The following is a 13,945-nucleotide window of genomic DNA, read 5'->3' as shown; positions in this document are numbered from 1 at the left end:
CCTAATAGTTTTCAGATTCAGTATGCCTATATTCCATACATGTCACATTTCCTCTGCTTTCCGCCCTCAAAAAGGTGACAGTTTCCATCTTTCATGATGGTTACCTAGAGAACTAGAGAAATACAGCAAGAGAGAGGTCACTGTAGGTGCAGAAGATGGTGTCAAGGACAAAGGATCCCTTGGTTAGCTATTCCCAAGACAGGTAATATTCTTTTAGACTGTGGACTGAACAATAATTTGACTGGTAGTAAGAGTCATGAAAAGATATTAAATACCTTCAGTTATGATATGCAAATTAGAAATCAGAGGCTTATTTACTTATAGTAACAACATTCACAAGGAATTTGATTTCTCAGAATAAACTCCTTGAAGATCTATGAATATATAATTTACTTGAAATAAAAATCACAGTACTATTTCTAAAGCAGTGTGTATAAAATGTTCTCAGCTGTTATAAGTTCCCATATTACTTACACATGAACATCTAGAAAAAAGAGCATTGATAAACTATGTATAATTTATTTTATATCCCTAATCAGAATTATATATATTATATTATATATACATATATTTATAATTATATATATATATATATATATATATATATATATATATTTGGCAAAATGGGGTTTTAGCTTCCTAAGCCAGCTTTCCCCTCCACCCCCAGCAGATTTTTAAAAGATCTGATAATAATGCAGATGAAATGAAACCAGGTCTAATGTTTGGCAGATGCATCTCGAGATGGAAAGAAAGATGAAAGTGTAGAAAACTGGCATGTGTCCAAATGAGACATGCGACCATAAAATATCATCCACTAAGTTCCATTTAGGTAGGTTTAAAAGAAGAGGGTATCTTCAGATCTCCTAAGCAGGAAAAAAAAGAAACCATATTGAGACTAATATTTTAAATTTCAGTTATTTTTATCCATGTTTATATAGACATCATATACATTTTCTTAAAACTTCCAAATCTGTATTTTATACATTACAATCTTACTATTTTATTTTGATAGTAATGGTTAAAATTTCAAGGGGCACACATTATCTCAAAATGATCCTGGAAAATTTAAATAAAATAGGTAAAGTAATGAAATTACTTTATACCATGGAAATCATAACACTTGGGAAAATATAAAGTATTAATTAAGCAGTTTTCTCTTTAAAAGATTGCTATATTGTACAAAATAAGTAATATAATTCCCCCAAATGTTTTCTATAGTAGAAAGTATTCTTCAGGTGGCGCCTGGGTGGCTCAGTCAGTTAAGCATATGCTTTAACTCAGGTTAGGATCTCAAGGTCCTGGAATTGGGATTGAGCCCTGGTTCTGGCTCCGTGCTCAGCAAGAGGCCTGCTTCTCCCTCGCTCTCTACCCCTCCCCACAACTCGTGTGCTTGCTCTCTCTCAAATAAATAAAATCAAATTAAAAAATTACTCTTGAAAAATAATTATATTAAATATATCAATATCTATATTAAATATGCTCATATAAAAATCTATATTTATATACTTGTGGAAATATTTTCATTAAAGACATAAGGCTTCCCTTAATTGTATCATATTGCCCTGAGCAGTGTGATAAACCAAACAGGACCTAGTACAAAAGTCAAAATAATGAATTTTCCCAAACCACCTTGGACATTCTGCATATGATTTCGGGAAATGAAAAGATACTTAACAAAAACCTGAGTCATCATAAATATGAGTGCATTATTTTAGTGCCATTTTGTATTCCTACATTCATGCAATTAACTCAGCGATTTACATATGAGAATTTCTCAAGTATATACATTTATTGCTTGATTCAAATCAAAAGTTCAAATAAACCAAAGAGGTAGAGTGAATTAAAATGGCCCCTGAGGCTCAATTAACACCTACAAAGGATGTTTATTAAGGAATCACTCAATTGCTACTTAACCAAACTATACTTACACTGTAATGAAGATTAATAGACTTTGAACAGGTTATGTTTGTTTTAAGGAACAGTGGGAGTCCTTGCTATTGTACATAAGATTACTAAATACTAATGTATATGCTATTGTGTTTCATTCATTTTTGGAAAGAAAATGTCATTAGAAAAAGATCTTCATTTAATTTCCACATCCACAATGCTGTACACTCATTTTGAATGATATACACTTGTTTTAAGTGATATTTTCTAGTGATGTGCATAATATGTTATTAAAATAAAACAAAGATAAACAAAAATAAAAACACAGGCACCATCATAAGGCATGATCATTCAATTGGATCGTAATTAATCATTTAAATGCTTTCGTTGAGTGCTACAATGTAGAGGTGACTTATTTGACATTCTAGAGGGGCCGTCAAAAGGAAGAGAATCAGAATTTTCCTAGATAAGCACACCTCTAATTCTGTTAGAAAACAATTACTAAAAGGGAAAAGTCCTCCACTCAGAAAATGCTTGTGTCTAAATCCAATTTTGTTTATTGTTTAAATGTTTGAGTTATAGGAACTTTCACTGTGGCATATTTAATATCCATGTTGGATTTAATAACTATGTAAAGAGTTTTGTACATGTGTATAGTTATAAATGCTTGAGTACCCTCCAGATGTTTAGTATGCTGATTGATGTCTTTTGCTAAGGTTGTGTCAGGGAATTATGGCCATAATATGAACACTCATTTGAAAGATTCTGAGGACTAAAATTACAGTTCAGGTTAATTAAATAGGATGAGAATAATTGAATTGATTTAGTCATTAAAAACATGTAATGTGATTATTAAGATTCTTTTAAAAAGTGATCTTTATTATGTCAGTGTCCTCTTCCTTATAAACTTGGTTATCTTAACCCTTAATTTAATTGACTTACAAGTCAATTATTTATTATGACTGGCTAAACAAATCTTTTTTGTTAGCTCTTCCAGCCAGTTGCAAGGAACCTGATTCTTACATATATGCTAATACTTGTCATCGGTCCCAGTATGTAGTAAGTGTTCAGTTAATTTTTAAAAATTTTTGAATAGTGGATAAATAAATTAATGAGTGCTGCATTTCAAAAACCATAATTTTTCAAGGATTTTTTTTCTAATATGTAAAGCCAAGTCATGATGTCTTAGAAAATTGATTCTTTTCTTTCCTTCTTTCTCTTCTTTTCTTCCTGCTTCCTTTTGTTCTTCCTCTCCCTTTCTTCTTTGTTTTCTTTCTCTTTCTTTTTCTTTCTTTTCTTTTCCTTTCCTTCTTTCTTTTCTTCCTTGCTTCCTTCTTTTTTCTTTCTTCCTCTATCTTTTCCTTTCCTTTCTCCTTCCTTTGTTACTTCATTTTTTTTCTTCCCCCTTCCCTCCTTCTTTCTTACCAATAGTATAATAATAAAAAATAATAAATAAATACTAAGTTTTAAGAATATAATCAAGCATTTTCTTCAGTCATTTCATATTATTTCAGGCATACTCTATTTTCTAAGTGCTGTATATTTTACTTGGAAAAGTAAATGAATTATGTTTAAACATGTTCCTCAGCAAGAGTGATTATTGTATACAGATTGATAAATATAGAAAAGTGGTATTTTAAATAATAGCTTGCAACAGTGTTTTCATATCACAAAATAGTACTATAAGACTACCAAAGACTAAGAAAAAGTACTAAATATCACTACCTGACAAACTATATTAGTCATCATTTGCTAAATATGCTTTAATATTTTAATTCAGTTTCCTTTATAACAAAAATCAAAATTATGATATTATGATCGCTTTTGGATCATATAAATTACTAACCTTTAAATAGATAACTTTTAAGCTCTATAGTATTGCAGAGTAAAAGGGTAATACAAAATGGAATTTCAGAATACCAAAAAAATGAATTTTATATTACAGTTTTTGAATGGTTACAAATATTAATTAATGGAGAATATATACAGGGGTGCCTGAGTGGCTCAGTGGGTTAAGCCTCTGCCTTCAGCTCAGGTCATGATCTCAGGGGCTCGGTCATGATCTTAGGGTCCTGCAATAGAGCCCTGCATCAGGCTCTCTTCTCAGCAGGGAGCCTGCTTCCCCCTCTCTCTCTGCCTGCCTCTCTGCCTACTTGTGATCTCTGTCAAATAAATAAATAAAATCTTTTTTAAAAAGAATATATACATATAACAAATGTATATTATTTCTGTTATTTTGTTATATTAATTAAATTTAAAATCATATCAAGTTAGAAAATCTGTGAAGCACCAATTTCTATAGAAATCATTTAATTATGTGCATCTGAAATTCCTACATTATCCCTCACAGAAAGTTTTCTCTGTCCTGTTTGTGATGTGTAATTTCATACACTGTTTCCTTCCCTGAGGGAAATACTTGACTCAGTTCTTGGATAAAAATGATCTGTCACCATTGTTTGCTTTAAAGGGTTTTTTTCTTTTTCTTTCCTTCCTTCCTTCTTTCTTTTTTTTTTAAACACTGAATACTGAAAGAAAAATCAAGGCACTGGGGATTGCAGCCCAGCTGTTGTGGCATAAATCAATATTTAAAATGCACAACAGTGATTTTTCTTCCCTTGAAAGTGGGGGGGGGCGTGTGCTTAATTTCTTGTTTTATTAAATGTCCAACTTTGTCTAAGAAGAATCTCATATTTAGCTTTGGTTTCTATTTAAGTTTATTGCTCAACAACAGGCTAACAGAACAGTAATAGAACTGCCCTTTAATATTTGATTTGATATGAACACATATATGCTGAAGCTGTGAATTTCATGAATGGACAAGAACCACATTCCTGGTGGACTTGGGGACCTTGCTGTTTCTCCGACCCCCTTTTTCTTTCAGCAAAGGTGACTGGGTTCTATTTTAGTGCCTCATTAATGGAAAAGATGAAAATTTCTGAGTAGTCAGTTAGAAGGCCATCATAATCCTCATCATTCTAAATATAGGTATAAAGCAAACATATCTTCCTCTCTTCAAACAGGAGATTTTTGCAGGACAGTCATAGCCATTGGATACATTTGTTCATTGCCTAAACTCTTCTATGCATTCAGTATCATGATTTATGCACTGGAAGGTTATACCTTAAAATTCTCTTTTATCATTTTATTCCACTGCTTGGTTTACACCGACAACAGCTTTGATTCTAAGGCTACACACCAAATGCACTGATTTTGCAAAAGTCATCCCCTGTGCTCAGATGCCCATCTTCCAATTTCTACTGTATGCCTCTGGCCCCCAGGGTGAAGCACTGCCCGAGTGTATTAATGGCAGAATCACAATGTAAGTGTCAGAATGGTGGCATTATCACACTTTGACGCCAGCATCACTGTTTCTTCTGTGTCTCACTACAGGGAAACTAAGGCGAAAGGTTAAAGGATGCGGTTTATTAAATAATTCAAGCCATTAACCTGCAACCTGCAAACCGATGGCAGCCTATTAAGTTTACGCTGCCATGATTCATGTTTGGTGTTTACTAATGCTAAAACGTAATGCCTGTTTGCTTTACTTTTATTGCTATACTGTAATGTAGTGAGGAAAGGGGATGAAAAAAGGTGACAGGACCTAGCAAGGGGACAATAAGAGCGGCAGACTCACTTGCATAAAGAAGATTGAAGCCTTCCCTCCCTCCCTCCATCTCTCCGTATAGGCCCCAGTGCACATCTGCGTCACTTGCAGGGGAGGAGGAGGCGCTGAGGCAGAGAGAAAATTGTACTGTGAGGACCTTGACAGCTTCACGGGCGGGCTTTTCCTTCTGCCTCCCTATATTTTCTGGAATATCTCTTCTTCTCTTTTATAAACTGACTATATAAAACCACCCCTTCTCGCCTTGCAGAAGGCATCTGACTTTCTCAAAGAAACAAGACAAGCTCTCAGAGCATCCTCGGAGAGGCCAGGGACAGGGGCGCAGGTGCACCGGAGAAGACTAAGGGGTGCGCTTCTTCGCGACTTGGGGCTCTTTCTCTCTCTGCGCTCTCCAGGCACTGAACTCTGAGCTGCAAGGACTACAGGAGAGCCGACCCTTCCCGACAGAGGCTGTGTCACGGGTGCATCCCAGGGAGGTGTATCCAGCTGCCGCCGCCTCCCGGGCTTCGGAGCGCGCAGACCTCCTATCTTCGCGCACCTCCATCACCCGGGTCGGCCCTCCCTGCCGTAACCACGGGGCACCCGCGCGCGGATCGAGGAATCTCTGCCCTCTGCGTTCGGCTCCTGCCTCTGCTCACGGCCGGTGGGCTCCCCACGCGCGGGTTTTTCCGGACCTGACCGCCGCTGAGCCGCGCGGCTGTGCGGTCCGCGCTCTGGTGGTTGCCTAGCAGGGCGCGCATCCCGCCTCGCAGCGTGTGCTCCGGGGGTGCAGAGGGAGCAGTCCTCCTCCTCCTCCTCCTTCCCGACCCCTGGCTCTGCTGGCCTCCCCCACCAGCTGGCCCGTCTACTACCGCGCCCGGCGAGATCTCTCTACCTTCTTGCGTCAAGCATGTCAGGCTCTGGGCGGAAAGACTTCGATGTGAAGCACATCCTGCGACTCCGCTGGAAACTCTTCAGCCACCCGTCGCCGGCCCCCGGCGGCCCGGCGGGGGGCGGTTGCCTGCAACAGGACGGCAGCGGCAGCTTCGAGCACTGGGGACCCAGCCAGAGCCGCCTGCTCAAAAGCCAAGAGAAGAGCAGCGTGAGCACTTTCTGGAAGAAGCCTTCCTCTTCCTCCTCTTCTTCGTCGTCCTCCCCGTCCTCTTCCTCCTCTTCCTTTAACCCACTGAATGGCACCTTGCTGCCAGTGGCCACAAGGCTGCAGCAAGGGGCGCCCGGGCAAGGCACCCAACAGCCAGCCAGGACTCTCTTCTACGTGGAGTCTCTAGAGGAGGAGGAGGTGCCAGGCATGGACTTTCCTGGACCACACGATAAAGGGCTGGTCCTGCAAGAGCTCAAAGTGGAGCCGGCCAACTCAAGCCAGGCAACAGGTGAAGGATGTGGACACAGGTACAGTCAGTCCCCATGGGGCATCTAGCATCTCCCAATTTCCACTCGCCCCCCCCCCCGTCCCCCGCGGTGTGCTTTGGTAGTTACTAAGCTTAAAATTTTTCAGTTTGAAAATTCTGATTGAGAGAGGACAGCTTGTTTTTTATTACCCAAGTTGTAATCTCACTAGAAGTTTGCTAATTCATTTTTACTGGCTTATTCATCTATTTTTTTTTTCTTTTTGTGAGTTTTCAGAGTTGTAATCACAAATTGAATATATATTCATTTGGGTAAATCTCTAAGTGGAGAGGTTCTCATATGTCTGAGATGAGGGTATTCTTCTGTCATCTTTTGTCATTATATCACATCGGTCTTCCAGTTATCTGATGCAAGGTGGAAACTTGCTTTCAACACCATCCAGAAGGATCTCCTGAATGGGCCTAGAAACTGACTTAGTGTGTTATTCAGAATCCCTGTGTCTTGAATCTATATTCCAGGACTGAGGAATTGGACAAATGAGGCCACTGGACAGCAATAGTTTCTCTTTTTTTCTTCCCTGATATAGAGTGTCGTTATTCTCTCTCCTAACTTCCCTTTTTTATCCTATTTCATGTTCACTTTTGCCTTGTTTGAAGTCTCAGAATTAAACTGTTGCTGAGCCCCTCTGCATGTTGGCTAAATGTGGGATTGTGTATCTTTAGGAACCAAGTGAACATTTGTATTTTGTGTATTTCTACCGTTACATTCTTTGAGTAGAGTTCTACTTTCAAGACTTACAGAAAACCTTCAGACACATAAAACTTCTGAGTTTTACATTTTTAGAGAATTGACTCATTATTCTGCACTAGATCATTACTACTTTTGGCAGATAGTGAGGATATGAAAAGATTTGCATTTAAATTCGTATGATATCAGAATACATTACTGAAGAAACATAGGAACCAGAGGAAAATGATAATGGATATGTTAATAGAATTCGGTTACCTCTCAATAACAAATTAGAAGCAGAAACAACTTTTTAAACTTCTGGTTGGTTGAATCAGCTTCTTAAAAGTTCATTAAGTCACAAAAGGAATGCAGAGAGCAAAATAATACTACAGGTGCTCTTTAATTATGTTGACAAATGTGAAGTGAAAGACACAAAAAATTGTCCTTAAAATATTCAATTATGTGGATTATATGGATTTGAATTTGAATTTCAGGAGCCTTGAACATAATCTAATATACGAAGACATTTCAAATAATGTAAAACTATTTTTTTTAGATTTTTATTTATTTATTTGACAGACAGAGGTCACAAGTAGGCAGAGAGGCAGGCAGATAGAGAGAGAGGAAGGGACGCAGGCTCCCTGGTGAGCAGAGAGCCCGATGCGGGACTCGATCCCAGGACCCTGGGATCATGACCTGAGCCAAAGGCAGAGGCTTTAACCCACTGAGCGACCCAGGCACCCCTAATGTAACTATTAAAGAAGGAGAAGTTTAGCTTAAAATTTTCAAGTATTATGAAGTTTTTTTCCATGTACAGCAGACCTAAATAAAAGTTTATCTATTATTCAATTAAGATATTTTACCAAAATGGTTCCAACTTTAGGTACCATTAATACCATAAAGTAATTTTATTTATGTATTCATTATATATTATAGTTTTAGACCTTATTTCAATAAAATATGTTAACCTTTACCTCTTTTAATGTAGAAAATATAAAACCTCTTTTTTTCCAGTTTTCAGAAATAAGCACTTAGCAATTCAGCTTATACATTTAAAAGAAGTAAGTTTAAGTTAAATATATACTAATTACTGTATTGAAACTAAAATTTTTGTGACTCAAACAGTTCATAAAAATCATTTTTTTTCAATTTTGTGAAGTCTTCAAATCAGCTTACAATATGTAATCTGAAATATTAATGTTTGATAATTTTTAAAAATTTATTTTATAGCAAATACATTTAAGTAAATGAGATATATTTGTCATGAGTAATTTCTGAAGATTTTCATGTGAGTTGAAGAATTTGAAAATGCTAATGCAATATTGCTTTGCTAAATTACAATAAATAAAAAAATAAAACTAATAACTAATAATAGCTCAATTAGGGACAAAACACCCATCAAATGTAACTTCTGACCCTCACTTTTGAATGTATACCAGTGATTTAATTTACAAAGAGTCATAAGTAAAAAGAATTCTGAAAATAAGAAAGTACCACCAAAACCATCTTTACTGTTTGAATGAGGGTGTCCTATGAGTTCTTACATATAAAATACTGAAAATCAGGTCTTATTTAATTTTAAAATTCTTATTAAGACTTAAATCCTTTAGATAAATTTGAAGTTCTCAATGGACAAATCAGTACTGATAATGTGGATTTCATGAGATCCTAAACCTTCATAAAGCATTGGTTCTATGCTCATGATGGATCAAAACCATGCTACTAAACTTGATAGTCACTATATATAGATATTACATATATATTATGATTATATATGTATAAATTTTAATATGTGGTAAGAATAAGGTTGACCTTTCAGAAGAGACAGCATTTTCAAAGTTAAGGACTGAATGAAGAATATCATGTATAATAGTCAGTAGTGTGGATTTACTTTTGTGTCTATCACATCACATGCAGGGAATCTACATAGTGTTTATAATGATCAATGTGTGCATAAATTATATAAACCCTGCATGATAATTTTAATTACATGGGTCATTATTATATCACCCTACTGTGATGTCACATTTGATATTTAGCATTTTGTTTTATGAGTTCTGACTTATATGCAAAATTAATCTTCTTGTCTAAAATAAGAGTTGGCTCCTTTCTTTTCTCTTCATTTTCTGATCTTCTTTTTATTCATCTGGTCCCATGCTAGTTAGGAATATTGTTTTAAACAAGTATAAGTGGCTTGGTTGGTTTTACTTATTGTTCAAAAGCTGCTGGAGGATGCTCAGGGAAAAATTACCCATAATCTTAGAAATTCTGGAAAGGTCAAACTCTAATGGAGTTTAAGCATAAAGGTAGCAAGAAGACACTGGTAAACTAATTGATTGTCTAAACCCAGTCTTTATCTTATCCCACCCTACTAGGCATACATAAACAAATCTCAGTATTCTAATACCTTGATCATTATACTGTTAAGAATTCTAATGTATAGTAATAGGCTCCTGACCCATGTTATTAAGTCATTTATTTTCTCTACTTAGTTCTGAACTTTTGTTGGAAAGTGTGTAATTTCCTAGCTATTCAGATTATCATGCATTTGTGGTGTGGATAATTCTAATCCAAAATTCTATAGGTAATGAACTAAGAACCAGAGAGAAATATTTATATATTCTTGCAGTTTGTAGTAAGGTAGGTGGAAGAGGAGATGCCATGTTCAACTGTTCATTGTTTTGGTTAGTTTTCTTAGTTTTCACACAATGCAGTCATCAAATTCCAAGGTTTCAGTTGCTGTCCATAAACTGTATTTCTAAATTCGTATCTCAAAATCTGGACCGCCCCTCCTGTCCTCCCCTCCCTCAACCTCTGGTCTCACACACCTACGTCTCTGCTTGACACAATATACTGTGTGGATATTGCAGACACAATATAAATACAACATGTACAAAACTGAGCTCATAATCTCCCCCTCTCTCATGCTCAGTTTCCTTCTTTATCTCAGAGAGTAGCTCTCCATGCATTAGGTTGTGCAAGCCAAAAATCCAGGATCATATTTGTTAACATCCTTTTCCCATCATTTTCAATATTCCATCAAACCTTGATACTTTCATTTAAAAAATTTCCCTCCTCGGAGTGCCTAGTTGGTCCAGTGGATTAAGCGTCTAATGCTTGATTTTCGCTCAGGTCATGATCTCAGGATCCTGGGATTGAGCCCCATGTTGGGCTCCAGGATCAGCAGGGAGTCTGTGGGGATTTTCTCTCTCTCCATCTCTGTCTGCCCCTCCCCACTCTGTCAGTCTCTTAAGTAAGTAAAATAAATCTTAAAAAAAAAAAAAAGTTCCCTCCTCTTTCTGTCCAGTATCCCTCCATCTCTCCATTGTCTGTACATAATTCTATGATATGTCCCCTTTCAACTGAACTTCTATCACTGCTATCTGCATCATTTTCCCTCATTAATTTTGCCACCTCTAATCCAGTCTCCATAGTGGAGTGAATAAAAATTATAGAATAAAAATATGAAATAGTTTACCACATCTCTGGATCTCCTTTTCTATTTTTCCTTAAAAAAAAAAAAAGCATTTCCACTCCAGTCTGACCACAATCCATATTGTGCACAGGTAGGTTCTGGTTGATTTGTCCTTTGTCTATTATCTAGGTCTTTCACTCTCCAGCCTCCCCAACACCCTCTGTCTTCCAGACTCAGTGTCCTCCCTTAACATTTTCCTCTAGCTTTGGGCCTTACAAACTTATTTTGTACCCTTGTATAGTCTCCTTCCCTCAATGCACCCTTTTCTGAGTTCATTCTTATTTATCATTTAGATGTCTTAAGTAAGAGCTTTGTACCTTTCTCAAAGAGGCATTCATTGATCCCCTAGACAAATTAATTTAAAAATTTTTAAATTTATTACATCTGCTTATTTTAAGGTCTTTGAGTAAATGCTCTCTACCTTTTCTTCAATTTCTCCTTGTAACCATATATTAATATCTATGTTGTTTTTATTGTTTGTCTCTAGCAAAAATTGCCCAGGGGACAGAGTATATCTATTTTCCTCATCATTTTGTCCCTATAACAGAGCAAGTAGTTACTCAATAAATACTGTTAAGTAAGTAAATATTTGTCAAAATCATAATGAGTGACATTGAATAAGAACTTCCTATTTGCCAGATAGCATGTTGAATATTTATACTGTACAACTTAGTATTCAGAACTGTCCTCTTATTCTGGCACAATTATATATCCCTTAGGTATAATGATTGCATAGATGAGAAGACTGAGATATAGACAAGTAATTAATTTTTCCAGAATCACAGGCTTCTTTTTTTTTTAAGATTTTATTTATTTATTTGACAGAGATCACAAGTAGGCAGAGAGGCAGGCAGAGAGAGAGAAGGGGAAGCAGGCTCCCTGCTGAGCAGAGAGCCTGATGCAGGGCTTCATCCCAAGACCCTGTACTTCTACACAGTACAGCTGCACTTTTGATCCTTCCTATCTAAATCCAGACATCATGTTCAAGGCGGCTTTGCCAATTCTTCTTTCCCTCTGCTTAAACAAACAAACAGCAGAAGAAAAGAGGCTATAGCTAAGGTTATGCTGAAGCAGTTTTCTTATTCTCCTAGTTGTAATGAGGCTGTGTTTGAATCTTTAAATAGACTTCTTAAAATAATAGTGATGGACAATGTCTGATAAGACTGAAAGTGGACTTTTTTAGCCTGTTAGAAACACTGAATTTTTTCCTGAAGTATGGATCATTCCATGTATTTTACTTTACAATTAAATACTATGAGGAAATAACTTAGGGAAAACTAATTTAATTTTGGAATCTGAAAGAGAGCTTTATGACAGAAAATCTGCTTCTGGGGTGCCCGGGTGGCTCAGTCAGTAAAGCGTCTAAGTCTTGATTTTAGCTTGGGCCATGATCTCATGCTTCCTGTGATTGAGGTCCATGTGAGACTCCATGCTCAGTGGGGAGTCTGCTTTAAGATTCTCTCTGCCTCCCTCCCTACTCATGTATGTGTGTGCTCTCTCTCTCTCAAATAAATAAATAAATCTATAAAAAAAAAAAGAAAGAAAGAAAAAAGAAAATCTGCTTCTGAAAATCAAAAAACTGATAAAGAAAGTTGTCACCAGAAGAAGGCATACATAAATCATTAAAATGTCATGGACACTGGTGAGAAACTGAGCCATGTATTTGTTGGGAATGAAAAGGAATCAGCCTTGCCTCAGTCAAAAAGGAAAAGAAAATTTAAAAATGGTTAGAGACTATCTCTATGCTTCTGTGGAACACTAAAATGAAATCATGTTCATATTTTCCCTATAAACCCAGTTTTTAGTGGACAAGAGTATTGAATGATTTTACTCAATTTTATGTCTTCTTGGCTTATTCATCTCAGGCTGAATATTATAGAGTCTACTACTTTTTAAACCGAAACTAGCAACAGATGATACCTTATTTGGGGAGAGTTTCTTTTACTTATTTTAGGATGGCTTTATTAGTATTATGAACTATTTTCTAAAGAAGCCCACAATTTCCGGGTGCCCTCCCCTATAAGCTAGTTTGCTTCAGAAAACTAAGGAGATCATAAGGGAGAAAGAAATGAGACCACTTGCTTGGATTTATACGTACCCCAAAGTCCAGAGCCATCTAAGAGAAAGATGTGAATGTAAGTGCAGAATGAGACAAATGCAACTTTTAATAATAACAAACAAAAAATCCATGCTAATTGAAGAATGATTTTCTTCTTTTCATTAGTGAATTTCTACTGACTGCTTTGTAAACTACATTATTAACCTCTTTAAGGTACAAATTTAAATAATCTAAAAATAACAAGATTTTTTAAAAATCTAAAAATAATCCCTGTCCAGTCAAAATGAGCATGTGGTTTATATGGAATATAATATTGATCAGATATTTGTTATGTGGGTTTATTTTTTTCTAAGGCTCAAAAGATAATTTGTGTATTTGGGGGATAACATGCTTCTGATAACTATTAGATGGTGGTGTTTCTAAGTCAAATTTCGTTGTTTTTGACCAGGAACTCTTATGAAATTTACCAAAAACTGAGATCTGAAGTGTATTTTAGAGTTTCAAGTTTCTGGACATGAAAATGTGCAGCATTTTAAACAGAGTCTCTAAGTAACAAGACTCTACTGATTTTATTTTACCATCTAAAATAACTGCAGATATTTTTGTAGTAGTTGTAAAACAAATGCTCTAGAATTTACATACTAGTTTGGACCAAATAATAATTAATTACCTTTCTACATTTAAAGTAATATTACCTAAACTTTGAAGAAAATTTCTGATACAGACACATGAAATCTGAGCAGAATTAAAGATCTGAAGATTTTGTAAGTCAAGAATAGGAAAAAAACAACAAAAAGCTGTTGCTGTATATGAGTTTGAGGCTGAG

The 13,945-nt window shown here is 36.1% G+C and overlaps 1 protein-coding gene across 1 annotated transcript in view; it reads left to right on the top strand.

Annotated features, from left to right (window-relative positions):
• Positions 1 to 5,657: 5,657 nt before the first annotated feature.
• Positions 5,658 to 13,945, top strand: part of KLHL1 (kelch like family member 1) — a 385,159-nt gene continuing 376,871 nt past the window's right edge. Inside the window, exon 1 of the mRNA XM_082700951.1 lies at positions 5,658 to 6,898. Coding sequence (XP_082557077.1) covers positions 6,399 to 6,898 — 500 coding nt within the window. The 5' untranslated portion in view covers positions 5,658 to 6,398. The remainder of the gene's footprint in view (positions 6,899 to 13,945) is intronic.

The sequence above is a fragment of the Mustela nivalis genome, assembly GCF_964662115.1.
Source record: "Mustela nivalis genome assembly, chromosome: 15".
NCBI classification, from domain to species: domain Eukaryota; kingdom Metazoa; phylum Chordata; class Mammalia; order Carnivora; family Mustelidae; genus Mustela; species Mustela nivalis.
Note: the sequence above shows the minus strand (reverse complement) of the source record. Positions and strands in the feature narration are given on the sequence as shown.